The 24,572-nt window shown below is 46.3% G+C and overlaps 1 protein-coding gene across 2 annotated transcripts; it reads right to left on the reverse strand.

Moving 5' to 3' along the window:
* Nucleotides 1-15,116: 15,116 nt before the first annotated feature.
* LOC127335895 (dof zinc finger protein 1) lies at nt 15,117-17,779 on the reverse strand. Of its 2 annotated transcripts, none has more exons than XM_051362629.2 (2): nt 17,646-17,779; nt 15,117-16,799 (listed from the first exon to the last, which is right to left on the reverse strand). In XM_051362629.2, the coding sequence occupies exons 1-2, from the start codon at nt 17,667-17,669 to the stop codon at nt 15,684-15,686; spliced, it is 1,140 nt and encodes a 379-aa protein (XP_051218589.1). In that variant the 5' UTR covers nt 17,670-17,779; the 3' UTR covers nt 15,117-15,683. The 2 variants fall into 2 exon arrangements, with proteins under 2 accessions (XP_051218589.1, XP_051218590.1); XM_051362630.1 differs by lacking the exon at nt 17,646-17,779 and adding an exon at nt 17,090-17,208.
* Nucleotides 17,780-24,572: the final 6,793 nt, after the last annotated feature.

The following is a 24,572-nucleotide window of genomic DNA, read 5'->3' on the forward strand; positions in this document are numbered from 1 at the left end:
AGCCGGCCTCAGGAGGAGACATCAGAAAACTTCGACGAGGCGGGAAATCCGTTTGTCGATCCTGTAGATCTAACGCGAGGTCTAGGAACAAAATATATCGGCACGAGGACGCGAGAGATGGTGCGATTTCCGCAGGAAGTATGAGACCGAGTCGAAAGAGCTATCAATGGTACAGAGCCGATGACTGTAACAGCGACAGCTGAGGAGTTACAAGCATATCAATACAGGCTCGCACGAACCAGGCGAGAACTCGAGAAATAGAAAATCGCCCTGGACAAGAGGCAAGAAGCAGCATCAGCATCGAGTAGGCGCAGAGCGGAGCTCAGTCGCCAATCAGGTACTTCGGGAAGCAGTCACAGAGAAGCTCGCAACAGGGCAAGGTCTCTACTAAACAACATACCTGAAGCTGAGAGGGATAATTTAGTTCAAAACCTAGACATGTCCTTTATGTCGATAGACACGAGGGGGAACATTATCCCTAAAACGCCAGAAGCTGGGTGCATGGCGACGCAAGCCTTCATCCTCGCATCCAAACCACCTGCCGGAGATCCAATAGAAGCACTGTACAATATGGCTGTGGCAGGAGTAGGAGCCATGGGAGCGGCGTTTGTAAATTCACCTCCCGAAGGATCGGCAAGGCAAAATAGTCCACGACCTACTGCAGTAGCACCAGGTCCCGAGAGAACAAGCGGAGCAAGAGACACAGAAATTCAAGCAAGGGTAGACAGAGCACGACAAAATAGAAGGGAGCATCGGCATTCTCCAGACATAGCCGAAGAAGATATGTGTGGATTACCATGCTTTACAAAGAGGGTCCGAAAAACTCGGGTGCCTTCAGGGTTTAAGTTACCCGATAATTTCAAAAAATTCGATGGCCTGCAAGATCCCGAGGATTGGCTAGTTGATTATCTCGAGACAGTGAAGCTGATAGGCGGAACCAGAGCAACAGCTATGCAGAGCATTCAAGTACACCTGAGCGGAGCTGCACGATCTTGGATAAAGAAGCTTCCTTCAGGTTCCATCGACAGCTGGGAAGACTTTGAGGATATATTCATCAAGAATTTCCGGTCCACCTGCAAGAAACCCGCATCGCTAGAGGAGTTGAGGTCGTGTCGACAAAAGCACGATGAGTCAATGAGAAAGTACATCCAGAGATGGAATATCATTAAAAACTCGGCAGAGAACATATCTGACGAGAGAATAATAGATGCATTCGTGGCAGGAATTCGACGGGGAGATTTCGTCGAGGATTTGGGAAGAACCAACCCAAAGACAGTATCAGCGTTAATGGAGATAGCAAACAGGTGGGCAGATGGAGAAGATGCTGTTCACAATAAGCGACATAGGTCGCCAGAGGAGGACCGCAGTCGAAATTTTCAAAATAGACGACGTTTTTCTCGACAGTTCTCGAGTTACGATGCTCCTGGCCAAATATCGGCTGGTTTTCGAGGAAACAGTGGAGGAAGCAATAGAGACGACTATCAAAGAGGCAACGAGCAGCGTGGCGACAATAGAGATGATTCCCGAAATAACAGACAAAAATAGTGGACCCAGGTTCCAGCAACCATATGTATCTCCCGAGGATATGATGAACGGCCCATGTCAGATGCACTTCTATGTCGACAATAACGGGAAGAGGCAGTCAGGGCATCTGCAGAAGGATTGTCGAAACTTTCAAGCAATGTTGAGGTTCACAGGGCAAGCCAATGCTCAGGCAGCAAGTCAAAATCCTCAGGGACCACCTCCTCCCGCAATTACGGACGAAAATCGACATCAGCTCAGAATAGCGGCAGCACCACACCCACCTCCATATGTCGACCCCAATCCCAACGGTGCCGTGTCGATGATTCAGAAGGCTAAGCCGTCCAACAGAGCTCAGAAAGTAATCTCGCGACAAGTATTCATGGCAGAGAAGATGCCTCCACCGACGATTGAATACTTAAATTGGTCGGTACAGGACATTGGCTTCACAATTGCGGATCACCCGCAGCAAGTTCCTCGACCAGGGCAGTCATCACTTATCTTACCAGCAGTGATCGCAGGATTCGACGTTTCTCGAGTATTCATAGATGGAGGCAGCAGTCTAAACCTTATGTACGCAGATACACTAAGGAAGATGAACATATCCCTAGCAAATCTGAAACCAACTGCTACACGTTTTCATGGTATCACATCAGAAAAGCCAAGTTATCCGCTGGCGAAAATCAATCTCGACGTTCAGTTTGGGACCCGAGAAAATTACAGGATAGAAAGGCTGGAGTTTGAAGTCGTGGATTTCCCGTCACAGTATCACGCCCTGTTGGGACGACCAGCATATGCCAGGTTTATGGCGGTACCACACTACACGTACCTGTTATGGAGGTTACCAGGACCTAAGGGACCAATCACAGTCAAAGGAAGTTTCGCGTTAGCTGATAAGTGCGACAAGGATTTTCATCGACTGTTAGAAACTTTTGGGATGCAGGCAGAGTATATGGCGTCAAGGCTCACAACTGATTATGATGTGTTGCCAGATGTAGGAAGGCCTCTCAGGGAGCCAACTTTTAACACTACGAAAGATTCCAAGGAGGTGCAGATTCACCCGACAGATCCAAAGAAAACGACGTCCATCGCAACAGACATGGACCTCGCATAGGAAAGCGCGCTCGTCGAGTTCCTCCGTGAGCACTGGAAAATCTTCGCATGGTGTCCAGCTGACATGCCAGGAGTACCCAGGGAACTTGCCGAGCACCACTTAAATTTGGATCCAATTGCGAGACCAATTAAACAACCTTTGCGGCATTTTTCGGAACCAAACCGCAAAGCTATGCTGTCAGAGATTGATCGACTCAGAGAAGCTGGTTTTATCAAAGAGCTACACACGGAAGCCACATGGGTAGCTAACCCAGTGCTGGTCCCGAAGAAAAACACGAAAGTCCTTCGCATTTGTGTCGACTTTACGTGTCTCAATAAACATTGTCCAAAGGATCACTTTCCCCTCCCAAGGATCGATCAAATCATCGACTCCACGGCAGGATGTGAACGTCTTTCCTTCCTGGATGCATATTCTAGTTATAACCAGATCAGATTAAAAGATGAAGATGAAGTAAAGACAGCGTTCATAACACCTTATGGCGTGTTTTGCTACAGAACAATGCCTTTTGGTTTGAAAAACGCGGGAGCAACATATCAGCGGATGATGCAGAAATGCTTGGCAACACAGATTGGGTAAAACGTACAAGTATACATTGACGATGTCGTCATAACATCAAAAAAGGGGAAAACTTTGATCGAGGATCTAAGGGAAACTTTCGACAACCTTGACAAGTTCTGCCTCAAACTGAACCCAACGAAGTGTTCTTTCGGCGTCCCTGCAGGAGAACTTCTCGGGTTCCTAGTCTCAGCAAGAGGAATCGATGCCAATCCAGAAAAAATCCAAGCTATCGTAACAATGAGGAAGCCAACAAAGTTGAAAGAAATACAGCAGTTAACTGGGCGAGTCGCAGCTTTAAGCAGATTCGTCGCCAGGCTGGGAGAAAAGGCGTTACCGTTCTACGCTTTGATCAAACAAGGAGAGAAGTTCCAGTGGAACGAAGAGGCAGATAGAGCTTTCGAGGATTTCAAGCGCACTATTTCGACACCACCAATCTTGGTGGCGCCTAAAGAGAAAGAACCCCTCCTGTTATACATTACAGCCACACCTCAGGTGGTCAGCACGGCACTTGTCGTCGAAAGAGAAGAGGAAGGAAAACTCCATGGAGTGCAGAGGCCGGTATACTTCATCAGTGAAGTTTTATCGCCTTCAAAACAGCGGTACCCGCAATACCAGAAGCTAGCATATGGAGTGTTTACAACCGCAAGAAAATTGCGGCACTATTTTTCGGCACACCCGATAATAGTGGTCAACGAGGCGCCTTTATCCAATATACTAAACAATCCAGAAGCTACAGGTCATGTCTCCCTTCGGGGAATAGAACTTTTCCCTCGGGACATCACGTATGAAAAAAGAAAAGCAATAAAGTCGCAAATTCTACCAGATTTCATTGCAGAGTGGATGGAGCTACAAAATACATGACCCCCGGATTTATCGAGAACCTGGATTATGAACTTTGACGGGTCCAAGAGATTAGAGGGAGCTGGAGCAGGCGTGATACTAATATCACCTGAAGGCGACAAATTGAAGTATGTCTTACAGATGACGTTTCCAAACGCGTCCAACAATGAGGCAGAATATGAAGCTCTCATACACGGGATGAAGATGGCAAAGGCTTGTGGTGCAACTCGACTAAAAATATTTGGCTACTCTCAATTGGTGGCTCAGCAAGTCATGAACCAATGTGATGCAGTCAATGATAGTATGGTAGCATACAAGCAAGTGTACAATGAGCTCGAGAAATTGTTTGATGGATGCGAGGTAAATCACATCAGCAGGCTAAGCAACGATGAAGCCGATGTTCTCGCAAACATCGGGTCGCAGTGTCTCGCGATTCCACCAGGCGTATTTTGGGAAGAGATAGCAAAGAGATCTACAAAGCCGAAGAAAGCAAAGAAAAAGGAGAAGGATGACAAACCCTCGGGGGCTACAAAAGAAATACCAGAAGAAGAAGAGGAACATGACCTAGTAATGATGGTGCAAATTCCATGGATGCAGGTGTACATATCATACATCCTAAGAAAAGAAATACCCGACGATCCAGTTGAAGCAATGCGAGTTATTAGACGATCCAAAGCCTTTACTGTGGTGAAAGGGGAGCTGTACAAACGAAGTATTTCGGGGGTATTACAAAGATGCGTCACACCCGAAGAAGGAAGGATGATCTTAAAGGATGTGCACGAAGGAATTTGTGGTCATCACGCAAGCAGTAGAGCTATAGCAGCCAAAGTTTTCAGAGCAGGATTTTATTGGTTAACAGCAATCGAGGATGCGAAAGAAATAGTCTGTACTTGCGATGCGTGCTAGAGATTTGCCGCAAAACCTCACTCTCCGGCAGCAGAACTGATGCCAATACCGTTGTCTTGGCCCTTTGCTCAGTGGGGCCTTGACATGGTAGGAAAACTACACAAAGCTTCGCCAGGAGGATACGAGTATATGCTCGTCGCTGTCGATAAATTCACAAAGTGGATAGAAGCGAAGCCGATAAATTCGCTGGACGGAGCGTTTGTCGTTAAGTTCGTGAAAAGTATCGTCTTCAGGTTTGGAGTACCTCATAGCATCGTCACGGACAATGGTAGTAACTTCACATCCAAGGAATTCAAGGCATATTGTGCAGAGGTAGGCATCAAACTACACTTTGCATCAGTTGCGCACCCGCAAACCAATGGTCAAGTCGAGAAAGCCAATGGCATTATCTGCAATGGTATCAAGAAGCGTTTGCTAGCACCATTGGAAAAAGCTCGACATACTTGGCCTGAAGAGTTACCCAGTGTGTTATGGAGTATTCGAACAACACCAAATACGGCAACACAGGAAACACCGTTTTTCTGGTCCATGGAGCGGAAGCAGTGTTGCCAATAGAAATAGAGCATGATTCTCCAAGAGTTACAGAGTACGACGAAGAGGCCTCAAGAAAAGCACTGGAAGATGATGTCGATGCACTAGATGAAGCTCGAGACGAAGTGTTATCACGAGTCACTAAGTACCAGCAAGACCTGAAAAAATACCATAGTCGACGTCTACGCCCGAGATCTTTTCAGGTCGGCGACCTAGTTCTTCGGCTCACGCAAAAAAGTCATGAGAAACTCGAGTCGCCGTGGCTTGGCCCTTACATCGTCACAGAAGTAATCGAAGGAGGAGCATACAGGATAAAGGACAAGAAGACAGGGGTTGCCGAGCAAAACCCCTGGAACGTGGTGCAACTCAGGCGGTTCTACGCCTAGAGTCGAAATATAGTTCCTCCTCTGTAAAAATACAATGTACTGAAACGCCCGCGAGTTTTCAGACGCACTCTTTTCCTTTTCAGGGCACCGAGTGGGGCTGGAAAGGTTTTTAATGAGGCGGGCTCGCGGTGCTGCAATATAGCAAAGATATTGATGACTTACATCCTCTTTTTTGACACACTCGGGGGCTCACGCCCAACAATTACAATATAGCTTTTCAAATTACAAAAAGATAGTTTTGCCTTGGTGCAAAGCACCTCGCAAATCAATACAAAGATAGTGATCAACAAAAAGCTCGGGGTCTTTTACAAGATAGATTATACTTTACAATATAGACAATTTCATCATCAAGAAGAATTCGACACAAAACATATATATGACTTCCCGCAATATAGTACAACTCAGTTGATACCTAATATATTATCTATGGATAGACTTTTGTTAATTGCAGCAGTTGTCGTATGTTCAGCATAGCTACCTTTTACAAAGAACTCAGAGTCCATCCGAAGAAGTTCGTCCATCATTTCTTCGGCTACAGGAGTTATAATATCGTTGATTTTGTCGATGTTCCTCTTTCGCCTCGACTGCTTGGCCAGACACTTGGCGACAATCTTCGTCAGATCTTATATCCGGTAGCAGATATGTATCATAATCATGGCGAATCTTGTCCCAGCAGACAGTTGAGCTCGCACAAAATTATGGATACGAGGGGCATCCCGGAATTTCTCCATCAGAGCGGGAAGAGTGTCCGGTATTTCGTTCCGAGGAAACATGGTACTATAAACTAGAGACAAGGTTCTTGTACAGAAATCAAGGAACTCACGAACTTGACAAGCGCGGTCCTGAAATCTGACAATTTCTCGGGTGCGTTCTGGAGTAGCCCAGAACAGAGAATCATGGTCAAGTGAAAGATTAACAAGGAGATTTGTCCTAGTGTCTACCCGTTGGTCCTCAGCAGCAGTGTCCAGAAAGGAACCTATTTGGCGACAGCACACGAATTTCAAAGGAGGAAACATGGAAAAAACAGACGAAATTTTGATTTACAAAACATACCTGTCATATCCAAACTTGCTTCAGTCATCAACTCGAGCATAAAATTCTCTCGGGTGGTAGCCTTTGCAGCTTCAGAAACGACGGCTTCTTTGGCAGCTATGGCCTCTTGAGCCTGCTGCAGTGCAACTTTCTCCCTCTCGGATGATTTTCGAGACTGATCCATTATTATAAGTGTTTGCTTCTTCATATACTGAAGCTGTTGACGAAGTTCCTCCAAATCTTGCGCTGAACCCTTACTCGAAGAGTCTTCACCAAATTCATGTTCAACAGGCGTTCTCTTCGGGTGGGAGGAAGCAGGAAAAACGTCGGAGGGACGTGGAGTTGAAGTGTAGTTATCAAATATCAACTGAAAATAAAAGTTTCAACATCAATCATCAAGTAAAATAGATTTCCATTGATTCTCCACATATTTACAAGGTATTACATAAGGAGGATATCCTATCGAACTACTGAGATAGGTGTCGCCAAAGCTATTCTGGCGACAGCATCAAAAGAAAGATAAAACAAAAGAAAGATAGGGTGGTCTACTTGACCTCCGGCTTCGACGAACTGGGAGCAGGAGTTGGTTTGCAGCCAAGGAAGGCAAGGATCGGCTTTGACTTAGGCTTGGCAGCCTTAATCAAAGATTTCCATTTCTTCGTCTCCATTTCCTTTATATCACCAACTTTAGCCCAGTCAACGTCCTGTTGGCTGTCAGCAACCAGAGCAATGGTGCCTTCGATGCCAATCTTCAGGCCTTCTTGGCGTAGTTTGAGCCCAAGATCTTCTTGAGAGTTGAAGCACTTGGCGAGAGTTGTGAAAACCTTGGGCTCTTCTTTCTTCGGGAAGAAATAAGGAAAAAGACGCGACAGACCTGCTCTGGCTTCAGAAAGGCCTTCGCGTGCTTCCTCTCCATGAAATTCAAGAAGAGAAAGCTCGTGAAGAAGCTGATCGCCTTCAGGACACTCCAAGTCAAAATCTTGATGTGTTTTCCCTACAAGGAAGCAAAAGAAAGATCGTCAAAGATTGTGCAAGGATAAATTTGACAACCCGAAGAAGTAGCAGAGATTTGAGTACTTACTGACAAAACGTCGACTCTGCGACTGCAAACGACTGAGGATTTCATTTTCACGAACAGCTTGCTCGGATATATTGTCGCTCAAAGCAGTTTCCGCTTCATGAAGTCTTTGTCGCAGATCTTCGATAACAGCGGCATCGGATTCAGCTTTCTTGAGAGCCTTTTCCTTTTCCTCCAGTTTACGAGCAAGAGAATCAGCACGCTTATTGGCCTCTACAAGTTTTTCTGAAAAAATAGTTGACATCAATCAAATTCATGATAAGAAATGATGGAGAGGTCATTTACCAGAAGAAATAGCAAAATAGTACCTTCGGCTTTTTTAGCATGGTCACGGTACCCGACGAATTGGGTACCGAGACGGATGAATTCCTTCATCAAAGCCTGACCAAAGAAAAAAGAAGGAAGCATCAATAAAATAAAAAGTTCGACATCAAAAAGTAAAAGAGAAGCGAAAAAACAAAAAAGAATCGACAGCATCAAAAATATTCGGCACAGAAGAAAAGAAGGGAGCAACTTACATCATCCAGAGGAGGAGTCGTGGAGCTACCAAGTAGTAAGGTAGGCTCTTTGGTTAGTTCGACCCTCGCCCTCTTGGGCGAAGGGGCACGGGGGATTGCAGGTGGAGTAGGATGCTCTATGTTTTGCTGAGGAGGCGAGGTTTCATCTCCATCAGGCTGAGCTTCAGAGACAACTAAAGTACGCGATGTACTCGTTCGAGCAGTCGCGTCAATAGGTTGATCTTCATCCTCGTCGCCGCTACAATAAAAGGCGACAATATAAGAATCAACATAGACAAAAACATCGAGAGCAAAACAACAAAGAGCAATAGAGAACTTACGAGCTGACAAGGGCATCCTCGTAAGGATTGAAAGTTGTCTTCTTTTCAGAAGGACCAACTTCTTCGGCAGGAGGTGCGATGGCCTTGGAGGTGCCAGAATCGGCACCTTCATCCCTTCTCCTTTGTTCCTTGGAGAAACAGCGGAAGGAAGGGAGCGTGTCGAGGCAGTGGCCTCAGAATCGGCTTCTTTTTCAGAGGAAGCCGCAGATTTTTGAGAACCCGCGACTTCACTCTCAGGGCGAGAAGTACCCTGGTTGTCATCAGTGACAACAGTGCGTTCTTCGACTTCTCCAACTTCAGGAAGAGGAGGAAGAGAAGCTAGAACAGGATGGTTATGCGAACAAACAAGGAGTGTCGACAAAAAGTTATGCAAAAGACGCTAGCAAGATAGTAGTCGACAAATACTAAAAACTCGAGAAGACAATATAGTAATCCAGAGGAAAAATTACCTCGGGAAGGGGATTTTCGCCACTATATGGCTTAATGCGGCAAGAGGATGGAATGGTATCCTTCTTGCTGAGTGACGAGATTCTTCGGATCAGTTTCTCCAAATCCTTCACAGGAAGGTCTTTGGAGAGCCTGTCGACGTCTTCTTCACCAGCGTACATCCAAATGGGATTTTTGCGAGCTTGGAGAGGCTGCACTCTAATCCTAAGGAAGTAGGCTGTGATTTGGATACCCGACAGTTCCTTGCCACGGGTGTTCTGGAGCTCATGAATACGAGTCATCAGCGCCTCTATCACCAATTTCTCTTCTTCGGTGGCTTCAGCGTCCCAGGAACGGCGGCGAAGAATCTTAGCTCCTCCATCGAAAGGAGCAATATTGTTCTCCACTGAGTCGGAGCTTTCTTCGTGCACATAGAGCCATTTCTTGTGCCACCCTTGGACGGAGTCGGGGAACTTGACGTCGAAGTACTCGACATCAGAGTGCACGCAAATGACAACGCCGCCGATGTTATAGGCGACGTTGTGAGAGCCATTGCGGTGGAGGCAAAAAAATACGCTTCCACAGAGCCCAATTAGGTTGGACTCCGAGGAAGCATTCACAAAGTGTGATAAAAATCGACACGTGAAGGATGGAATTGGGCGTCAGCTGATGCAGCTGAAGCCCATAGACAAAGAGGAGACCTCGAAGAAACTCGTGGATAGGGGGAGAAAGACCACGGATGAGGTGGTCAACAAAACTGACCCGGTATTCGATTGGAGGCGATGGATAGCTCTCCTCCTTGGGGAAGCGCAGCGCGTTCTCCTTCTTTGTGAACCCAAGCTTCTTCAGCAGGTTCATATCCTGATTGGAGATCTTAGATCTCTCCCACTCCAGATCTTCAGTGGCCATCTTGGACACAGGAGTGCTATGCCTGGTGAGCCGCACGCGTGGTGGCATCAATGAGAGTGGAGGAGAAAGGCGCGAGCGTGTTTGAGCGCAAAAGGCAATGGGCGCAATGGAGGATTTTTTTGCAGAGGAACAGCAGAGGTGCGGCGCGAACGAAAGTATAGAAGGAGGAAGACAATGACCTTAATATAAAGGTGCGGTGAATCGACGCACCGTTGGATGAAGAGATTACGGGATAGATGGTGTACACGTGGATAAGGGGTAAAAAAGTAATTTCATTAAAAAAAGAAAGAACAGGTGCTACAGTGCGTGCGCCAGGAAAAGTAGAGGACGTGTGTCCCCCACTTGCACGACGAGTCAACTTGATGAGCAATTTGGGCCCGCACGGCAGAGAGAGCGCAGTTCTTGCGTTTTCCCGATACGGTAATCGTGGCCATCGTCAGCAGTGATGTCACCTTAACAAGAAAAAAATTCAGCTATGAAGCTTCATAAGAATGGTGACAGCAGAAGATTGTTTATTATTTCGGGAGCCTTTGATCAAATACAAGTTTTTGCCCAAATGCTCGGGGGCTACTTTAGAAAAAAGAAAAAAGCTCCAGTATGACAAAATAGAAATGGCGAGAGCCTATGATCAAACGCAAGCATTTGTTCATAGCCTTGGGGGCTACTCCCATCGGAAGCGCTGGTCGCGCACCCGCTATATATAAAAATCTCGAGAGAGGTTGACAATATAGCGGCATAAGATGTTGAGCCTACAACCAAGCACAAGTCCTTGGCTGTAGCCTCGAGGGCTACTCCCATCGGGAACGCTGTTCGCGTGCCCGATGAAATCATAAAAATATATAGTGAGCATATTTCAAGTTATACAAATAACTCGAAACATACTCCCATCGGGAAGACAATATAAGTCATCCGTTGACTCAATAAGATGTGCTATTCCAACAGCCGAAAAAGCACTCGACAATATATTCTCAGAGCGCCAAAGTTGCGAATAAATGTCTGAATGCCGCAAAACTTTGCGAAGGTAAGACCCCAGATCCGTTCTGAGCGGCGTGGCGCCGTCTCTGACGTCGGTTTGCTACTTTTTTCCGTATCAACAGATACGAAGAAAAATCCTAACGGACGCGTTAGGTACCCGATAAAATATGACTGGGACTCGACAGAATGGTAAGACCTTAAGCGGCACCTGTCGAAGTTTACACCAGTATCCCGAGATCATGTCCAGGGACGTGATCCTGAAGTAGATTTTTGCGGATTGCCACTAGAGCAGTTAACTAGTACCTGATCCGTCAGAAGAACTAGCCCCAACTACCATTATCCCTGTACAATATAGAATTGCGTATCCAAAGATATGCGATAAATTTGGCAGCATTATTGACTAACTAAAGTTGGAGATTTTCCATGACTCTTCGATTCAAGCAAAATCTCGGGGGCTACTGACATAGGCATCCCCAATGGGACTGCCGAAGATGGTACCCGGGGTTTACTGAAGGCCCACGACTCGAAGGACAAGAAGATTCGGAAGCCCAAGCTATTATTAAGGAAAGCTAGAGTTGTATTAGGAATACTACTTGTAATCTCGCGGGACGGGTTGGAAACCCTCCCGAACTCTGTAACTTGTGTATTACGAATCACTCGGCTCCGCCTCCTATATAAGGGGGAGTCGAGGGACAAAGAGAGGATTGATTCATTGTTTCACGCAACCCTAGCTTTTATAATCGTCGAGTACTTTTCGGCTGAAACCTTCGAGATCTACTTGCCCTCTACTTCCAACTAAACCCTAGTCTACAATACGTAGGCATTGATAAGTTAATCCCTTGTCACCCACTAAGTTCCTCATATCTTCTAAGTTTATCAACATGTCCATTCACTTATCTTAGTGCAGTCTGTCCAGCTGCACTAAGAGACACTGTTTCAGCTTTCAGGTCTACCTCATAAATGATATGCAAGAGACTTTATTTTTTCCTTTCCATATTTGCCGCTAATTTTTTTTTGCCCATTTCTTAAGGAAACGATGAAGATGTCTAATCCTCTTCTACCATGGGTGTATCCTCTACGGATAGTGCAGCCCATTAAGCTGCAACCATATCATAAAAACCATCTTGCTGCAACCAAAACAATTCAAAGGAGAAATGTGGCTTTGTTTCCTATGTGAGCTTTGACTCCAGAGTCAATTAAAAGGTGTATGGTCAGACTCCACATGTGTAAGGGCATGTACAAGAACTAAAGGAAACTTTTGCTCCCAATCTATGTTTTTCTCATATGTAGGTTTTTCTTAATGCTCACGCACGTAAATTGATTACCCGATAGAGCGACCTCTCTTAGATCAAGGCCTTCAGTAATCACGTTAGAAACAAAAAGTTCATCGCCCATCATAATTATCAATACTTTTGCCATCTTTCCTCCGAATGATATTGAAGTAGCTGGTGGAAAGTGTAAGTTGCATTTATCACTAAATTGAAGTTATATTTTTATAATTTTCTGTGACTTAGACACAAGGTAATCTTTATTGATCGATTTAGCTGTAGACAAACCCTCGTTTCATTGTTTGGGTTTTAAGTTTGGACCGAAGACACGCCAGCTCAAGGTTCAAAGTGGATCTTTCTTCTCCATTGTATAAATGATTTTCCTAGTTGTGCCATTACATATGTAGATCAGTCATCTAGGAATGAATGCACAAGTGCATATGCCAATTAACATTTGTTGTTCACTGCTTTTTCCTAAAAAACAATTTGTTGTGTCATAAATTTTATATATGTTCACTGAACATCAATTTATATATGCTTGCGTATAGATATACTTACACTCCTACGTGTGTACAATAGATACACAAGCCTACTAGCTTTGCTTGATTTGTGCAGATAACTATTAGTGGGAACCGTGAGGATGGTGGCACTTCGCTCTGGATAAAGAAGTTGGGGTGAAACTTCTTTAGTACTGCCGGGGTGAAAGTGCGTAGGTGCATTTGCATTGAAATAGTATCCACTCTGCAACTTGAAAACATGCCAGTGCTCTCTGCAACGTGTAAACCAGCCATTTCGAGTAACCTGCGTTCTCCACATCAGAAAGTACTGGCGAGCAGACTTAGACCTAACTCCTAAGTGGATGCAGCCATCGATCATGCATGAAAGTAGTATGCCCGGTGAAAGAGTATTCAGAAAGGGAGCTGAGATGAAAATCAAGAAGAGCACGGTACGTAGTACATTTGCATATGCTTTCCTACTCCTAGCTGCTTCACCTCTATCCCATAAATGAAGAGGTGCAAAGAGGTGCAAGTTTAGGTAGAGGTCACTATAAAGCAGCTTGAAAGAGGAGTGCTTGGACATCCCCAACCGTATCCATGCAAATGCAGCATAGGTGAAAGAAACATATGCACTCTGAAAGGAAAGCCATTGCACGGCTACTAACGGAAATGTAGCAGCTAGGCTCCATGCAACTAACAATGACCTACCATGGCACTAACTATCCTTAAAATGGCATGGAGTGAGGTGAAGGACAGCAAGCGGACAAAGCACAAGCGATACCACAAAAGTAGAGAAGAAAACAAGATGGAGGTGGATCCAAGGAGAAGTGAGATAGTTAAGACTGCAGCATGCATGTAGTTTAGATGAATAAGCATATAGTGGTCTAACTCCCAGTAGTTTCTTTATCATGTAAGGAGGGTGTGAAGCAGTGATTTCAATCATGGGAGCAATAGCATGAATGCTTATATAATTCTCTACTACTACTCTCTAGCAGAGTATCCCCCCGTTCATAAGTGTACATCTAGCTATTATCTTAGTTAAATCAAGGCTTTTAGAATTTGAACAACTTTATAGGAAACATGATAGCATTTATGATACTATAATAGTACCAATATATTTGTTTTGAAATGTAGATTCATGATATACTAATTTGCCATCATATATGTTTCTACTACTATATTCTATGAAAGTGGTCAAATTCAAAAGGAAAACTAACTAGAGAGAAAAAAAAAAGAAAGCTAGAAGCACACTTATTTAAATCTCGGAGGGAGTACTAGCAAGTTAAAATAGGCCATGGCACTAGAGAGTTTATTTAATAGAGTAGCCAATGCATCAAGAAGGCAGTCAAGCAATATTCCTTCCATGCCCTCATCCCTAGAAGAATGTTTTTGGGGCCCTTCCAAGCTTTCCCCAGCCCCAAGATAACATGCATGTGAAGAGTCCGTGTATCAGTAAATTAATGAAGATTATACTCTAGAGACCATGCATGCATGCATGTATACAAGGAAATGGTACAAAATGGGTGGAACAGAAGAATCATTTGGTGACAACTTTTTGGTGTGGGCAGGTGAACTTGGCTAGTGAATGCCTAACTAGAAACAAAAACAAATGAGTAAAAAGTTGCATTCTTACCCACTTGACATGAAAGAAAGAGGTGAGGAGCAGAGAGATCAGACATGCAAGGAGCATGATGGTGGGAGAGGAGATGGCATGGCAGTGTACCTTTAGGTTTACAAAAATATCATTATAAGTTGTACAAATGGCCTGCTCAAGGACCTACAGGTGGCCATCATATGATATAATAATACCATGTGAGGAGAGAGAAGTAAAGTTTCTTTTAGGGAGTGGGATGTTTGTCATACGTACTTATTCTCTTCCTCCCCATGCCCTTCGGTTCTCTATAAGCTATCTCTTCTCTCTGCCTCTCGCTAGTGCTTTTCATGGCTGGAAGATTCTTGGTTTTGGGGCAATGGTGAGACATGACATCTCAGAGCTAGCCTGCTACAAGAAAAAGGAGGGTAGGGAGAGGTGACAGATAGAAAGACAAGCTTATAAAAGTAGAGAAACGAACAGAAAAGGAATACAACATCAGTTCAACTGCAAATAACAATAAAGTACATGCTCGATAAGCTGCAAAATATAGGAGTACATGTACATTATTACATGCGCTAAATACCAGTTATGATAAACTATATATGAGTCCATGCATTAGCCAATAAGAACAATAACAATGGGAAATAAGAGTAAGCAAATATATAGTACTTGTACTCTTTTGTATCAGAGATACTACAAGGTTACAAACTTGGAAGCCTCGGTCCCCAAAAGATTTGCATCAACTACACACAAAGCTGAAACACTGCATGCATTGTTGTTACCAAACAAACTGTAGCTCAGTCCTCTGTCTCCCCACTGCTACAAGTCTCCTAAAGTTGGCCCTGCGAAACCACACCACCACATGCACCATGTACTAGGGTATGTACCGATGCCTAACTCGAAGCCAGCCTAAAAAGAAGCTTCACACAGGCTACCATGCCACGCACAGGTCAAGAGATTAATTGTGTACTCTGGTGTGTTAGAGCTAGCTAGCCCCCAAGTCGATGAAACAAACTCACAAGAACGCCGGAAGAAGAAGAAGAACACCAGAAAGAGATCAAGCATCGTACGCCAGATGATCATTACCAATGCTACCATCTTATTGGACCTTTGTGCCTATCTGCAGTTGGAAGCGCATGCCCAGCCGTTGCTCAGATCACATGAGCCATGCATGCATGGGCGCATGCGCGCCACCGTGCACCGCCGCACGTTACCATGAAGTGCCACCGCCGATCATGCCGTTCCAGAACACCGGGGTGTCTTGCCCGCCGGGGGCGCCATTGCCTTGTTGCTCCTTGTTGCCTTGCTCGAACTGATGGTGGCCACCCTCCACGCCGGTGCCAGCAGAGCCGCCGTCACCGCTCTCACCTCCACCGGCGCCTGAGCTTGCAGCTGGCTTCAAGTCCTCGAACGGGAACAGCAACCTGCCCGCTCTGTCCTGCATCCCTTGCATCCCCGCGCTTGAGCCGTACCCCGCCGAAGAAGCCCCGCCCGCCTGGCCGTGCGCATCCAGCGAGAAGCCGAGCAAGTTCTGCGACTGCGAGTGCGGTGGGGGCGGGCGGAACTCGCCGAGAGTGAAGCCCGCGGCGCCGTACTCTCCTGGCATCTGCATCGGCACCTGCAGTGGCATGTAGCAGCCGGTGCTCCGAAGCAGCTCCATCGCGGAGAGTGCGCCACCGGCCCGGGCGCCCATTGTGCTACCGCCGGCCGGGTTACACATGCTACTGCTCTCCAGGCTCGGAAACGCCATGTACTCCGCCTGCGCCTGCTGCATACCGCCATGGTGGTGCGGGAAAGCCAGGTTCAGGTCGTGCGCCGCGCCGTCGTGCGCCAGCTTCGGGTTCTTGTTGGCCGTCGCCCCGGCCATGGACGAGCTGGCGACCGACGTGCTCGCGGCCGACGCGGACGCGGAGGACAAGGACGACGACGAGCGCTTGTTCTTGCGTGAGCCGCCGCCGACGGGGACGTTGCGCAAGGAGCCTCCCTCGGTCCAGTACCGGCGGCAGGTCTTGCAGAAGTACCGGGGCTGCTGGAGGCTGTAGTTGTTGTAGTAGCAGAACTTGGTGTTGGTGGAGTTGCACCTAGGGCAGTTGATCGCCTTCTCCTTCTGCGGCCGCGCCCGCCGCTCGGTGCTACCAGCGCCGGCACCGGCACCGGTACCTGCACCCGCCACTGCCATGGCCGGCGTTCCACCCCTCACGGCACCCCCAGGTGTCAACGCCGACGACGGGGCCTGCGCCGGCGGATTCGGATTTGACCCTTGCACCTGCAGGTTCGCGCCTGTTCCCATCAGCATCTCCTCCATGGGCTTCAGCTGCCCTAGCCCCTGAGGATACACACATGGTAAGGGCAGCCCTCGATCAATCAGAAGTTCAGAACGCAGCAGACGATGATCAGCACACACGCCGAACTAGCTAACAAACTAGAGCTAGAGCAACAACAAAAAAGATGTGGTGGAGGATGGGTTGTGGCGGGGCTTGTTAAGAATCTCTACGGTGCAACAAAGAACCAAGCAAAAGAAAACAAAGGGAGATTAGATGCAAAGAAAAGGCGAAGCAGCAGGAAAGGAAAAGGGTGATAAGGGGAAGAAGAAAGAGAGATGAAAAAGAAACACACCGCACCACCACACAAACCACAACTTTGTGTGTGCTCTTATGTGTAGGGTTTGTAGTACTGCTGCTAGCTGCCACACATCACCCGGACATGGCTGCTCTTTTGATGCAAGGAGAGAGAGAAGAAAAGCTATGAGAAAAGAAGGTGAGGGGAGGGGATAAAAAGGATGATGGAGAGGAAAGGGCGATTAGAAAGAAGGGAAAAGAAAGGTGATGGTGTATGTGGTGCCTTTCATGGATCAAAAGGGGAGGAAGGGCAGCATAGGATTAAAGCTCACACAGGCCTCTCAGCTTAAAGCCTCTAGAGAAGCGAGACAAGGGCGTGCTGATTATGTGCTCAGATGCATAGATCTAAACAAAGGATAACATGCATAAAGGAAGAAGAACAAGACCCAAGAGGGGATATATACCAGAGAGAGGGAGAGAAAGAGATCATGGTCTCATCGAGTGAAGCATGAACAGCGAACCAAGGCCCAGAGAAGATGAACAGCAGCAAGATCAAGGATAACAACAAAATCCAAATTCTCACAAGTGTGATCTTCGCAGAGAGATCTATTTACCTGGGGCCAGTGGGCTGCATCCATGCGAGGACTCCCAATTCTTGCTCCAGATGTCGGAATATGAGGAGAAGACGCCGGAAGAAGTAGAGGAGCTCCTGCTGCTTCTTGCAGATTTCTCGAGCGAAGGAAAGAGGAGCAAGAAGGCCCTGTGGTTGGCCAGTGAGTGGAATTGTGCCTCCTTCCTATCTCTGCCCTGCCGCTCTCTCTTCCCACATACGTTTTGCTCAAATAGCTAAAGCTAGTAGTGGATTCCTTTTTTCTTTAATATATCTCCATATGCCTCTCTCAGCTACTCCAGCTGCCAGAACACACTCAGGGATGGGGATTGGAGCAAATTCTGCAGCTGGTGCTGAGGCCAAGTGCATAGGACCTGTGTGAGACTGTGAGCGGAGAGAAGGATGGCGAGGAGGAGGATGAGGAGCTGCGTTCTTGCTCGATCGTCACACGCGTGAGGCCGGAGGTGGAGGCTGCGAGCCAAGTAGTCAACCGGCCGGGGATTTCCATAGGAAGGCACCAGAGGAGAATGGCGGTTTGGTGGGGGCCTCACGCACGTGCGGAGGACGGCGCTGCACGTGCCGGCAACACGGCCTTCTAAAATTCCCTATGCGTCACTGTTTGGTGCAACCTTTCGAGTTTATTTTCCATTTTTCTATTTATTATGCGACACTGCACCTGCCATTTTGTTTTCAGTGAACAGCAGTATAGTTTGTTTCGACGTCGAAGCACCGACCGAAATAATGAAGTCATGGTGTCTTCTAATTTACATAGAAAAAAATGTAGAGTTTTAAGATATGTTTTTATTTTTTTCAAAAAGTGAAAAAAATCCACATATGACCATATCCATTGATGTAGAAGTTTTAAAATGTCCTTTTAAATGGCACTACATGTATAGCTAGGGTTCGTCTTCGAATATATTTGAGTATACTCAGAGATAAATCTATCCACACACGGAAGGGAGAAATTGACATTGCATTGTTGTCGGGCCTGAACCTTTATAAACCTCATGTCTCTAAGTGCTAAAATTTGATCCCGCCGCACACGTGCTTCTGTTGAACAAAAATGCTATGACGCGAAAATACCACGATAGTTGGCCCATGATGGTGAACGACATGAGTGCCAAACTAAGGAATACTACAACGACTTCATCAACAATGTGGAATGGGTCCAAAGCCCGTCACCAAGCGAAGGAATATCGGGCAAAACCTGACTGGAGGCAACCGCCCTCCTTCTAGTCGTATGAAAGGCACGACCCTATGACTAGGCACACCACCGCCAATTTCGGAATCCTCAAGAAAGAGCCCGGTAGCGTACATACTGTGTCGTGCACACGGTGCAGCCACGAGACATGGACACACGCGGAATACTGCGCTCTACATCGATCTCGGCGCCGAACTCCCTGATGTGTTCCATGTTCATGGCACGGGCCTGCATCGCGGCACAATGATGGAACTGCTAGTGGCCCGGGCCGGACTAAAGCTATTAAACATATTTGTGCTATCACGATTGTATGTATATACTAAAAGCAAAATACGAAAATCCAAAATAGAGACACTACGTAATCCACATCATTAGAATTATTTTAACTGTTAGATATGTAATTTACGGTTATAATTTAACGAGAAATTCCGTAACTTAAATTCGGAGTCCATGTAACTCGTTAGGCTAAATCAAAAGTGTACACCCAGGCAACGGGCAAACATGTTGAGACTTTAGATTCGCGTATCAAAGAAAAAACTTACATGTTGAGACTTTAGATTCGCTTATCAAAAAAACGTGCAACGGGCAACATGTTGAGACTTTAGATTCGCGTATCAAAGAAAAAACTTACAAGGCAAGTGCGCTTCAATAACTCCCAAGACGTTCTAGGAAGAAAAGAAAAGTCATGTAACAACCTAGGCACTAGACGGATGAGATTTGTTAGTGACAAATACTCCGGAGTACTGGAAAATAATGGCCAAGACGCCGGCGACAATATTTGCTCCTGCGTAGGCTGAAGCCGTTGGAATCAAGTCCATGTTTTCCATAATTTTGTCCACCACGTCAGGCCAATCGCAGTCTAACAAAAGTGAAGTGTTGATTCTCTCCGGATTAGAAAACAGAGTCCAAAATAAGATAAACACAGAAACACCAGATACAATACATATCTATGTAATTTCGGTTGATCAAGTTGGTTATACATCATCTAATTATTCATTTGTAAATAAAATAAATTAATCTACTTAATATTCTGATATATACATGAGTACATCTGCTTAATTTGTGCACACATAGGGATTGCTTGCCGTCCTAACATCAAATACACACAGAGATATATATACCGGTAAAACAAATAAAAATACGCGTGCTGATATATTGAGGACTCAACAAGTGCGGCACACTACTAAAGAATGAACACACCTACAGGGAGGCGCTAGGTTCGACATTATCGACCAGACTTTTGAAGTGGTTTGGGGGCAAATGGAGCTAGAGTAACAATCTACACAAGTATGTAGGACAATGAAGTAGATTTTTAATAACTCGTACCGAGAGGTTGTCTGGCTATTGGCGAATCAGTGTTTCATCAATGCGGGTAAAATAGGGTTGAAATTTTCTACCAAATTTCATCAATTTTTTTGACATTTTGCTAACTTCAGTGCACAATAACATATTTGCAAGCTCAAAATATAAGGATAGATTAAAACTAATTTCACAAAAATAATTTAGAGGTAAATTCTTTGAAGTTAGTTGGTTTTAATAGATAAATAGATACTTTTTGCAACAAAAAAATAGAAAAATATTTTTGGGTTAAGTCCAACCTTTTCGATTAGCGAAATTTAAATTTTGGACTAAAAGGACAAACAGCCGCTTCTTGATAAAAAAAAATATTTCGTAGATTTTGAAGAAAAAAAAAGCAAGCGAATTCAAAATTGAGCTATAAATGTCAGACCATATTTAAAACCATAAAAAATTAAAATAAGGATAACTCCAACCAAATGATGATATCCACGGAACTGCAAATTTACTAATACTTTTTAAAACCACTAAAGATAATGCCCTCACATTTCCGCGGTGCTAGTTGTTGTAACAATTCTAGATAGGCTAGAATCCTAACCATAGTCTGTTATCTGTTAGCTAGTTGTTAGCTGTAACAATGCGGGTGCGTATCTGTAACCTGACGATTGTATATGTACAAGACCAGCCGGCCGTGTTGAGCTGTGTGACTCACTAAATCACTTTCCATATTATTTGTTATGGTATCATAGCTTTAGATCTCATCTACGCTATCAGCCGCCGCCGCTAGTTCATGCTCCCCAACGACGATACATCATCTTCAGCCTCGTCGATCGTTGAGAGCAGGACAATGGCGTCGCCCTCAGAGTCTGCTGGCACGATCAACATCACCAACTAGCTCACCGTCAAGCTCACAACTATTTGTTCTGGCGAGCTCAGGCTCTCCCCGTCCTTCGTAGCAACGGCCTCACGCACTTCATCAACAAGGAGTTTCCAGCTCCTCCTGCGGAGATCGTCAATCCCCAAGCGGGGGAAGCTGGAGCTCTAGCGAAGATCCCCAACCCCGCTTACCTGGCCTGGTAAAAGCAGGATCAGGCCATCTTGTCGGGGTTCCTTGCGTCGCTCATGCCGGAAGTCTACGGCATCATCGTCCTCGCCACCACGTCGGAAGAGGCGTGGACCACTATGGCAGGAAGCTTCGACAATCAATCTATGACGAGGTCCATGAAGCTCCGCTATCAGCTCTCCGTCACCAAGAAGCTGGATGCGTCAGCTTCAACCTACTTCAACCGCATCAAGGCCCTCTCCGACACACTGACATCAATTGGGCAGCCGCTCCGAGCGGAAGATTTCATCTCCTACCTTCTGGCCGGCCTCGACACCGAGTACGACGCGTTTGTTGATCGCGTGTCGGCCGCGTGACACCGATGCCGGTGCGCGATGTGTATGCTCAGCTCCTGAACGTCGAGCAGCGCGTAGAGGCGCGCAAGGCCAAGCTCCGCGGAGAAGAACTTCACACGCTGCAAACTTCAGTGCCCGCAGCAATGCTGGCGCTCGCCGTACGGCAGCAATAGCGGGTACAACGGACGAAACGAAGGATACAATGGAGGCAACGGCGGGCATTCTAGCTACTTCAACAACCTGACGGCACCACCACCCTCAGCACTCCCGATGCACAACTTCAGCCGTGACACTGCTCCTCGTGCGGTGGCAATCAACAGGGTAGCCATCCTCTCTGCCAGCTATGCGGCAAGATCGGGTACGTCGCGTCTAGGTGCTTCAAGACGTTCAAGAAGGACTTCCGCGGTCTCGAAAACGATGGCCACAACTCCGATCGCCAGGCTTCTGTGGCTGTCCATGGCGGTCAGGGGAGCGATCATGGTGGCAGCAGCCACAATGGTGGTCAAGGCGACGGCGGACACACCCCATCCTACACCATTGACAACGGGTGGTACATGGACTCGGGTGCCACCGACCACCGCACTTCCGAGCTCGACAGGCTCTCGGTGAAGGAGCGCTATTGATGAGGACATCCCTACTACACCACTACCTCCGTCATTGCAAGATGAAGACGATGCTGCTGTGAAGCTCAAGTCCAATGAAGTCAGGATTGGACCAATGACACGAGCTCGTGCGAAGCTACTCAAACAACAGGTGAACTTGTTCGTAAGTAATACTTTGATCGATGAGAACTTTATACTGCCTAAGTCCTATTATTTATGTATGATCAGGTACGAAGAGGGAGCAAGCATCGCACGAGAAGAAGAGGAGCAGCTGGACGTGAAGCTGGACATGGAGCTGGACATGAAAACATCCCATGGACGCGCGAGGGAGGAGCGGGAGGCATGCGCGAGGGAAGAAGAGGAAGAAGTAGTCCAGCCTGGTGCCAGGCCCGGTCCGACCGGCCGCCACGCCGGCCGACCCGGCGCCAGACCCGGTCCAACCGGCACCCACACCGGGTGATCCCGGTTTCGACCGGATCCTGCACTGGTGCCAGCTGGGGGTGTTCTGTTTCTCGTCTCGGTGCGCCCGGTCACGATCCGGCCTCAGGCCCGGTCCAAACCGGACCGGCCGGCCCCAGGCCCGGCAGACCGGCTCCTGAGCCGGTCGAGTCCGAGTCTGTCTCGACAAGATCCCGATCTGGGTCGGTTATTCTTGTATTTTCTCGAACCTTGGTCGTCCTGAACCCCTATATAAGTGCCCATGACGCCCCCAAATTAGGTTTAGACCACGTTTAAGATAAACCCTAGTTCATAGTTGATTGCTTTGCAACTCTATCGAATTTCTACACCATATTGCATTGATTTGGTGTATACCCTGAAAATCTTGTGTGATATGCTGTTCCATTGGGAATTAGACGGTTGCAACTTACCGCTTCGTGGTCGGCGGCTACGTGCGCAAGTGTGTGGAGTTGCGAATATCTTGCAGGGTTGAGAGCTGTTGCATTGGCGATAGAGACCAATCGAGAGATCTCGTTGCGTCATACAAGTTATCATCCACTTCATCATCAAGTTATCTCTGCTATGTTCATCCCGTGATCATCATCACCACCATGCTTACTGAGAAGATCGGGCAACCCCTTATCATCTTGGTATCAGATTTCAGTGTTTCCTCGGTAAGCCATCCACAATCCACCCCATAGTTGAGTTGTGAGTGTTTTCCTATCCAGAAAAAGCCAAAAAATATTAGGGTTAGGGTTTTCCATAGCCTTAGATTGCACTAATTTCGAGTTTTAGTTGCTTTTCGTAGTTGTTTTTGCGTATCTTTTTCTTCCATCTAGTATTGTTAGGGTTTATGTCTCCGCTATCATCTAGTTTTCAGTTTGTTTCTCCGAGTCCACATAGCGTACAATGTGCTTGTTCCCAACCATAGACACAGCCTTTCGATATAAGTGACTAGGAACTTCCCCAGAAGAGACTAGTTTTACCGCTCGACGGGCTGCTCGTTAGGGTTTTGGTGCTTTGCAATTTTCTGTTGGCCGTGTTATCAAGGAGTTGAGTCATAAAATCAAAAAAATAAAAATTGGAAAGAAGCAAAAAGAGCTACATAGCTGCGTGTGTTACAAAAAGAAAATCCAAAAATAAAACGTGAAGTTCTAGTAAGATTCAAGTGAAGGCCTAGTTTACTTTTCTGCACCTGTAGTTGAGCAATCTTGTGCCTGTTTTGTTGAGCTTTGCTAGTGTCTCTCGAGTGCATTGCAACCTTTCATCCATATAGTTGCATTGCCACATTTATCACCTTATGTGAGTATCATTGGTTGTCTACGGTCAGCGCTAGAGCTTGTTATTGGTGCAAATAGGTAGCCTACCTACAGCCCCACATATATCCTGCCTTGCCGTGTAATTTGTTCTTATACCCTTGATATTCGCTTCGCTACATCTGTGCACTAGTTGTCACTACAAGTGGTAAGCAACACTAATTCACTTTGGAGCGGTAAGATTTCCTTTTCTTATCAGTTTCGAGCGAGTTGTGAGAGTACCACCATCTATATTTGTTTTAGTGCACTAACCTACTAACCATGTCTTCTAGTGATGAGAAAATTATTAACCAAAAAAACAAGGATGCCGCTGATGTGATGACATGGAGGGAGTATGAAGCTCTTCGTAATGAGATGCGACGTGAATTCCGCACTTAAGACGATGAACTTAAGGGGACTGTTCAGGGGATCTCCCAGAAGCTGGATGCTACTAGTGAGACCGTCACGACAATGAAAGATCAAATGACGGATATCCAGCGCAGTCTTCAAGTTTTGCAACTAGCTGTTGAAAATCTCACACAACAACAGCAACAACAAGAAGTAGACCCTGATCTTCAGGATGAAGCACCTGGAATTGGTTGTGGTGCTGGACGTGGTAACCTTGGTCGTGGCTTTGTTGAACTCGGACGTCATGGTCGTGGGTTTGATGAAGAAGATGGTTGGGGTAAGCCCAAGTTCTC

This window comes from Lolium perenne, chromosome 2, assembly GCF_019359855.2.
Source record: "Lolium perenne isolate Kyuss_39 chromosome 2, Kyuss_2.0, whole genome shotgun sequence".
In the NCBI taxonomy this organism is placed as follows: Eukaryota; Viridiplantae; Streptophyta; class Magnoliopsida; order Poales; family Poaceae; genus Lolium; species Lolium perenne.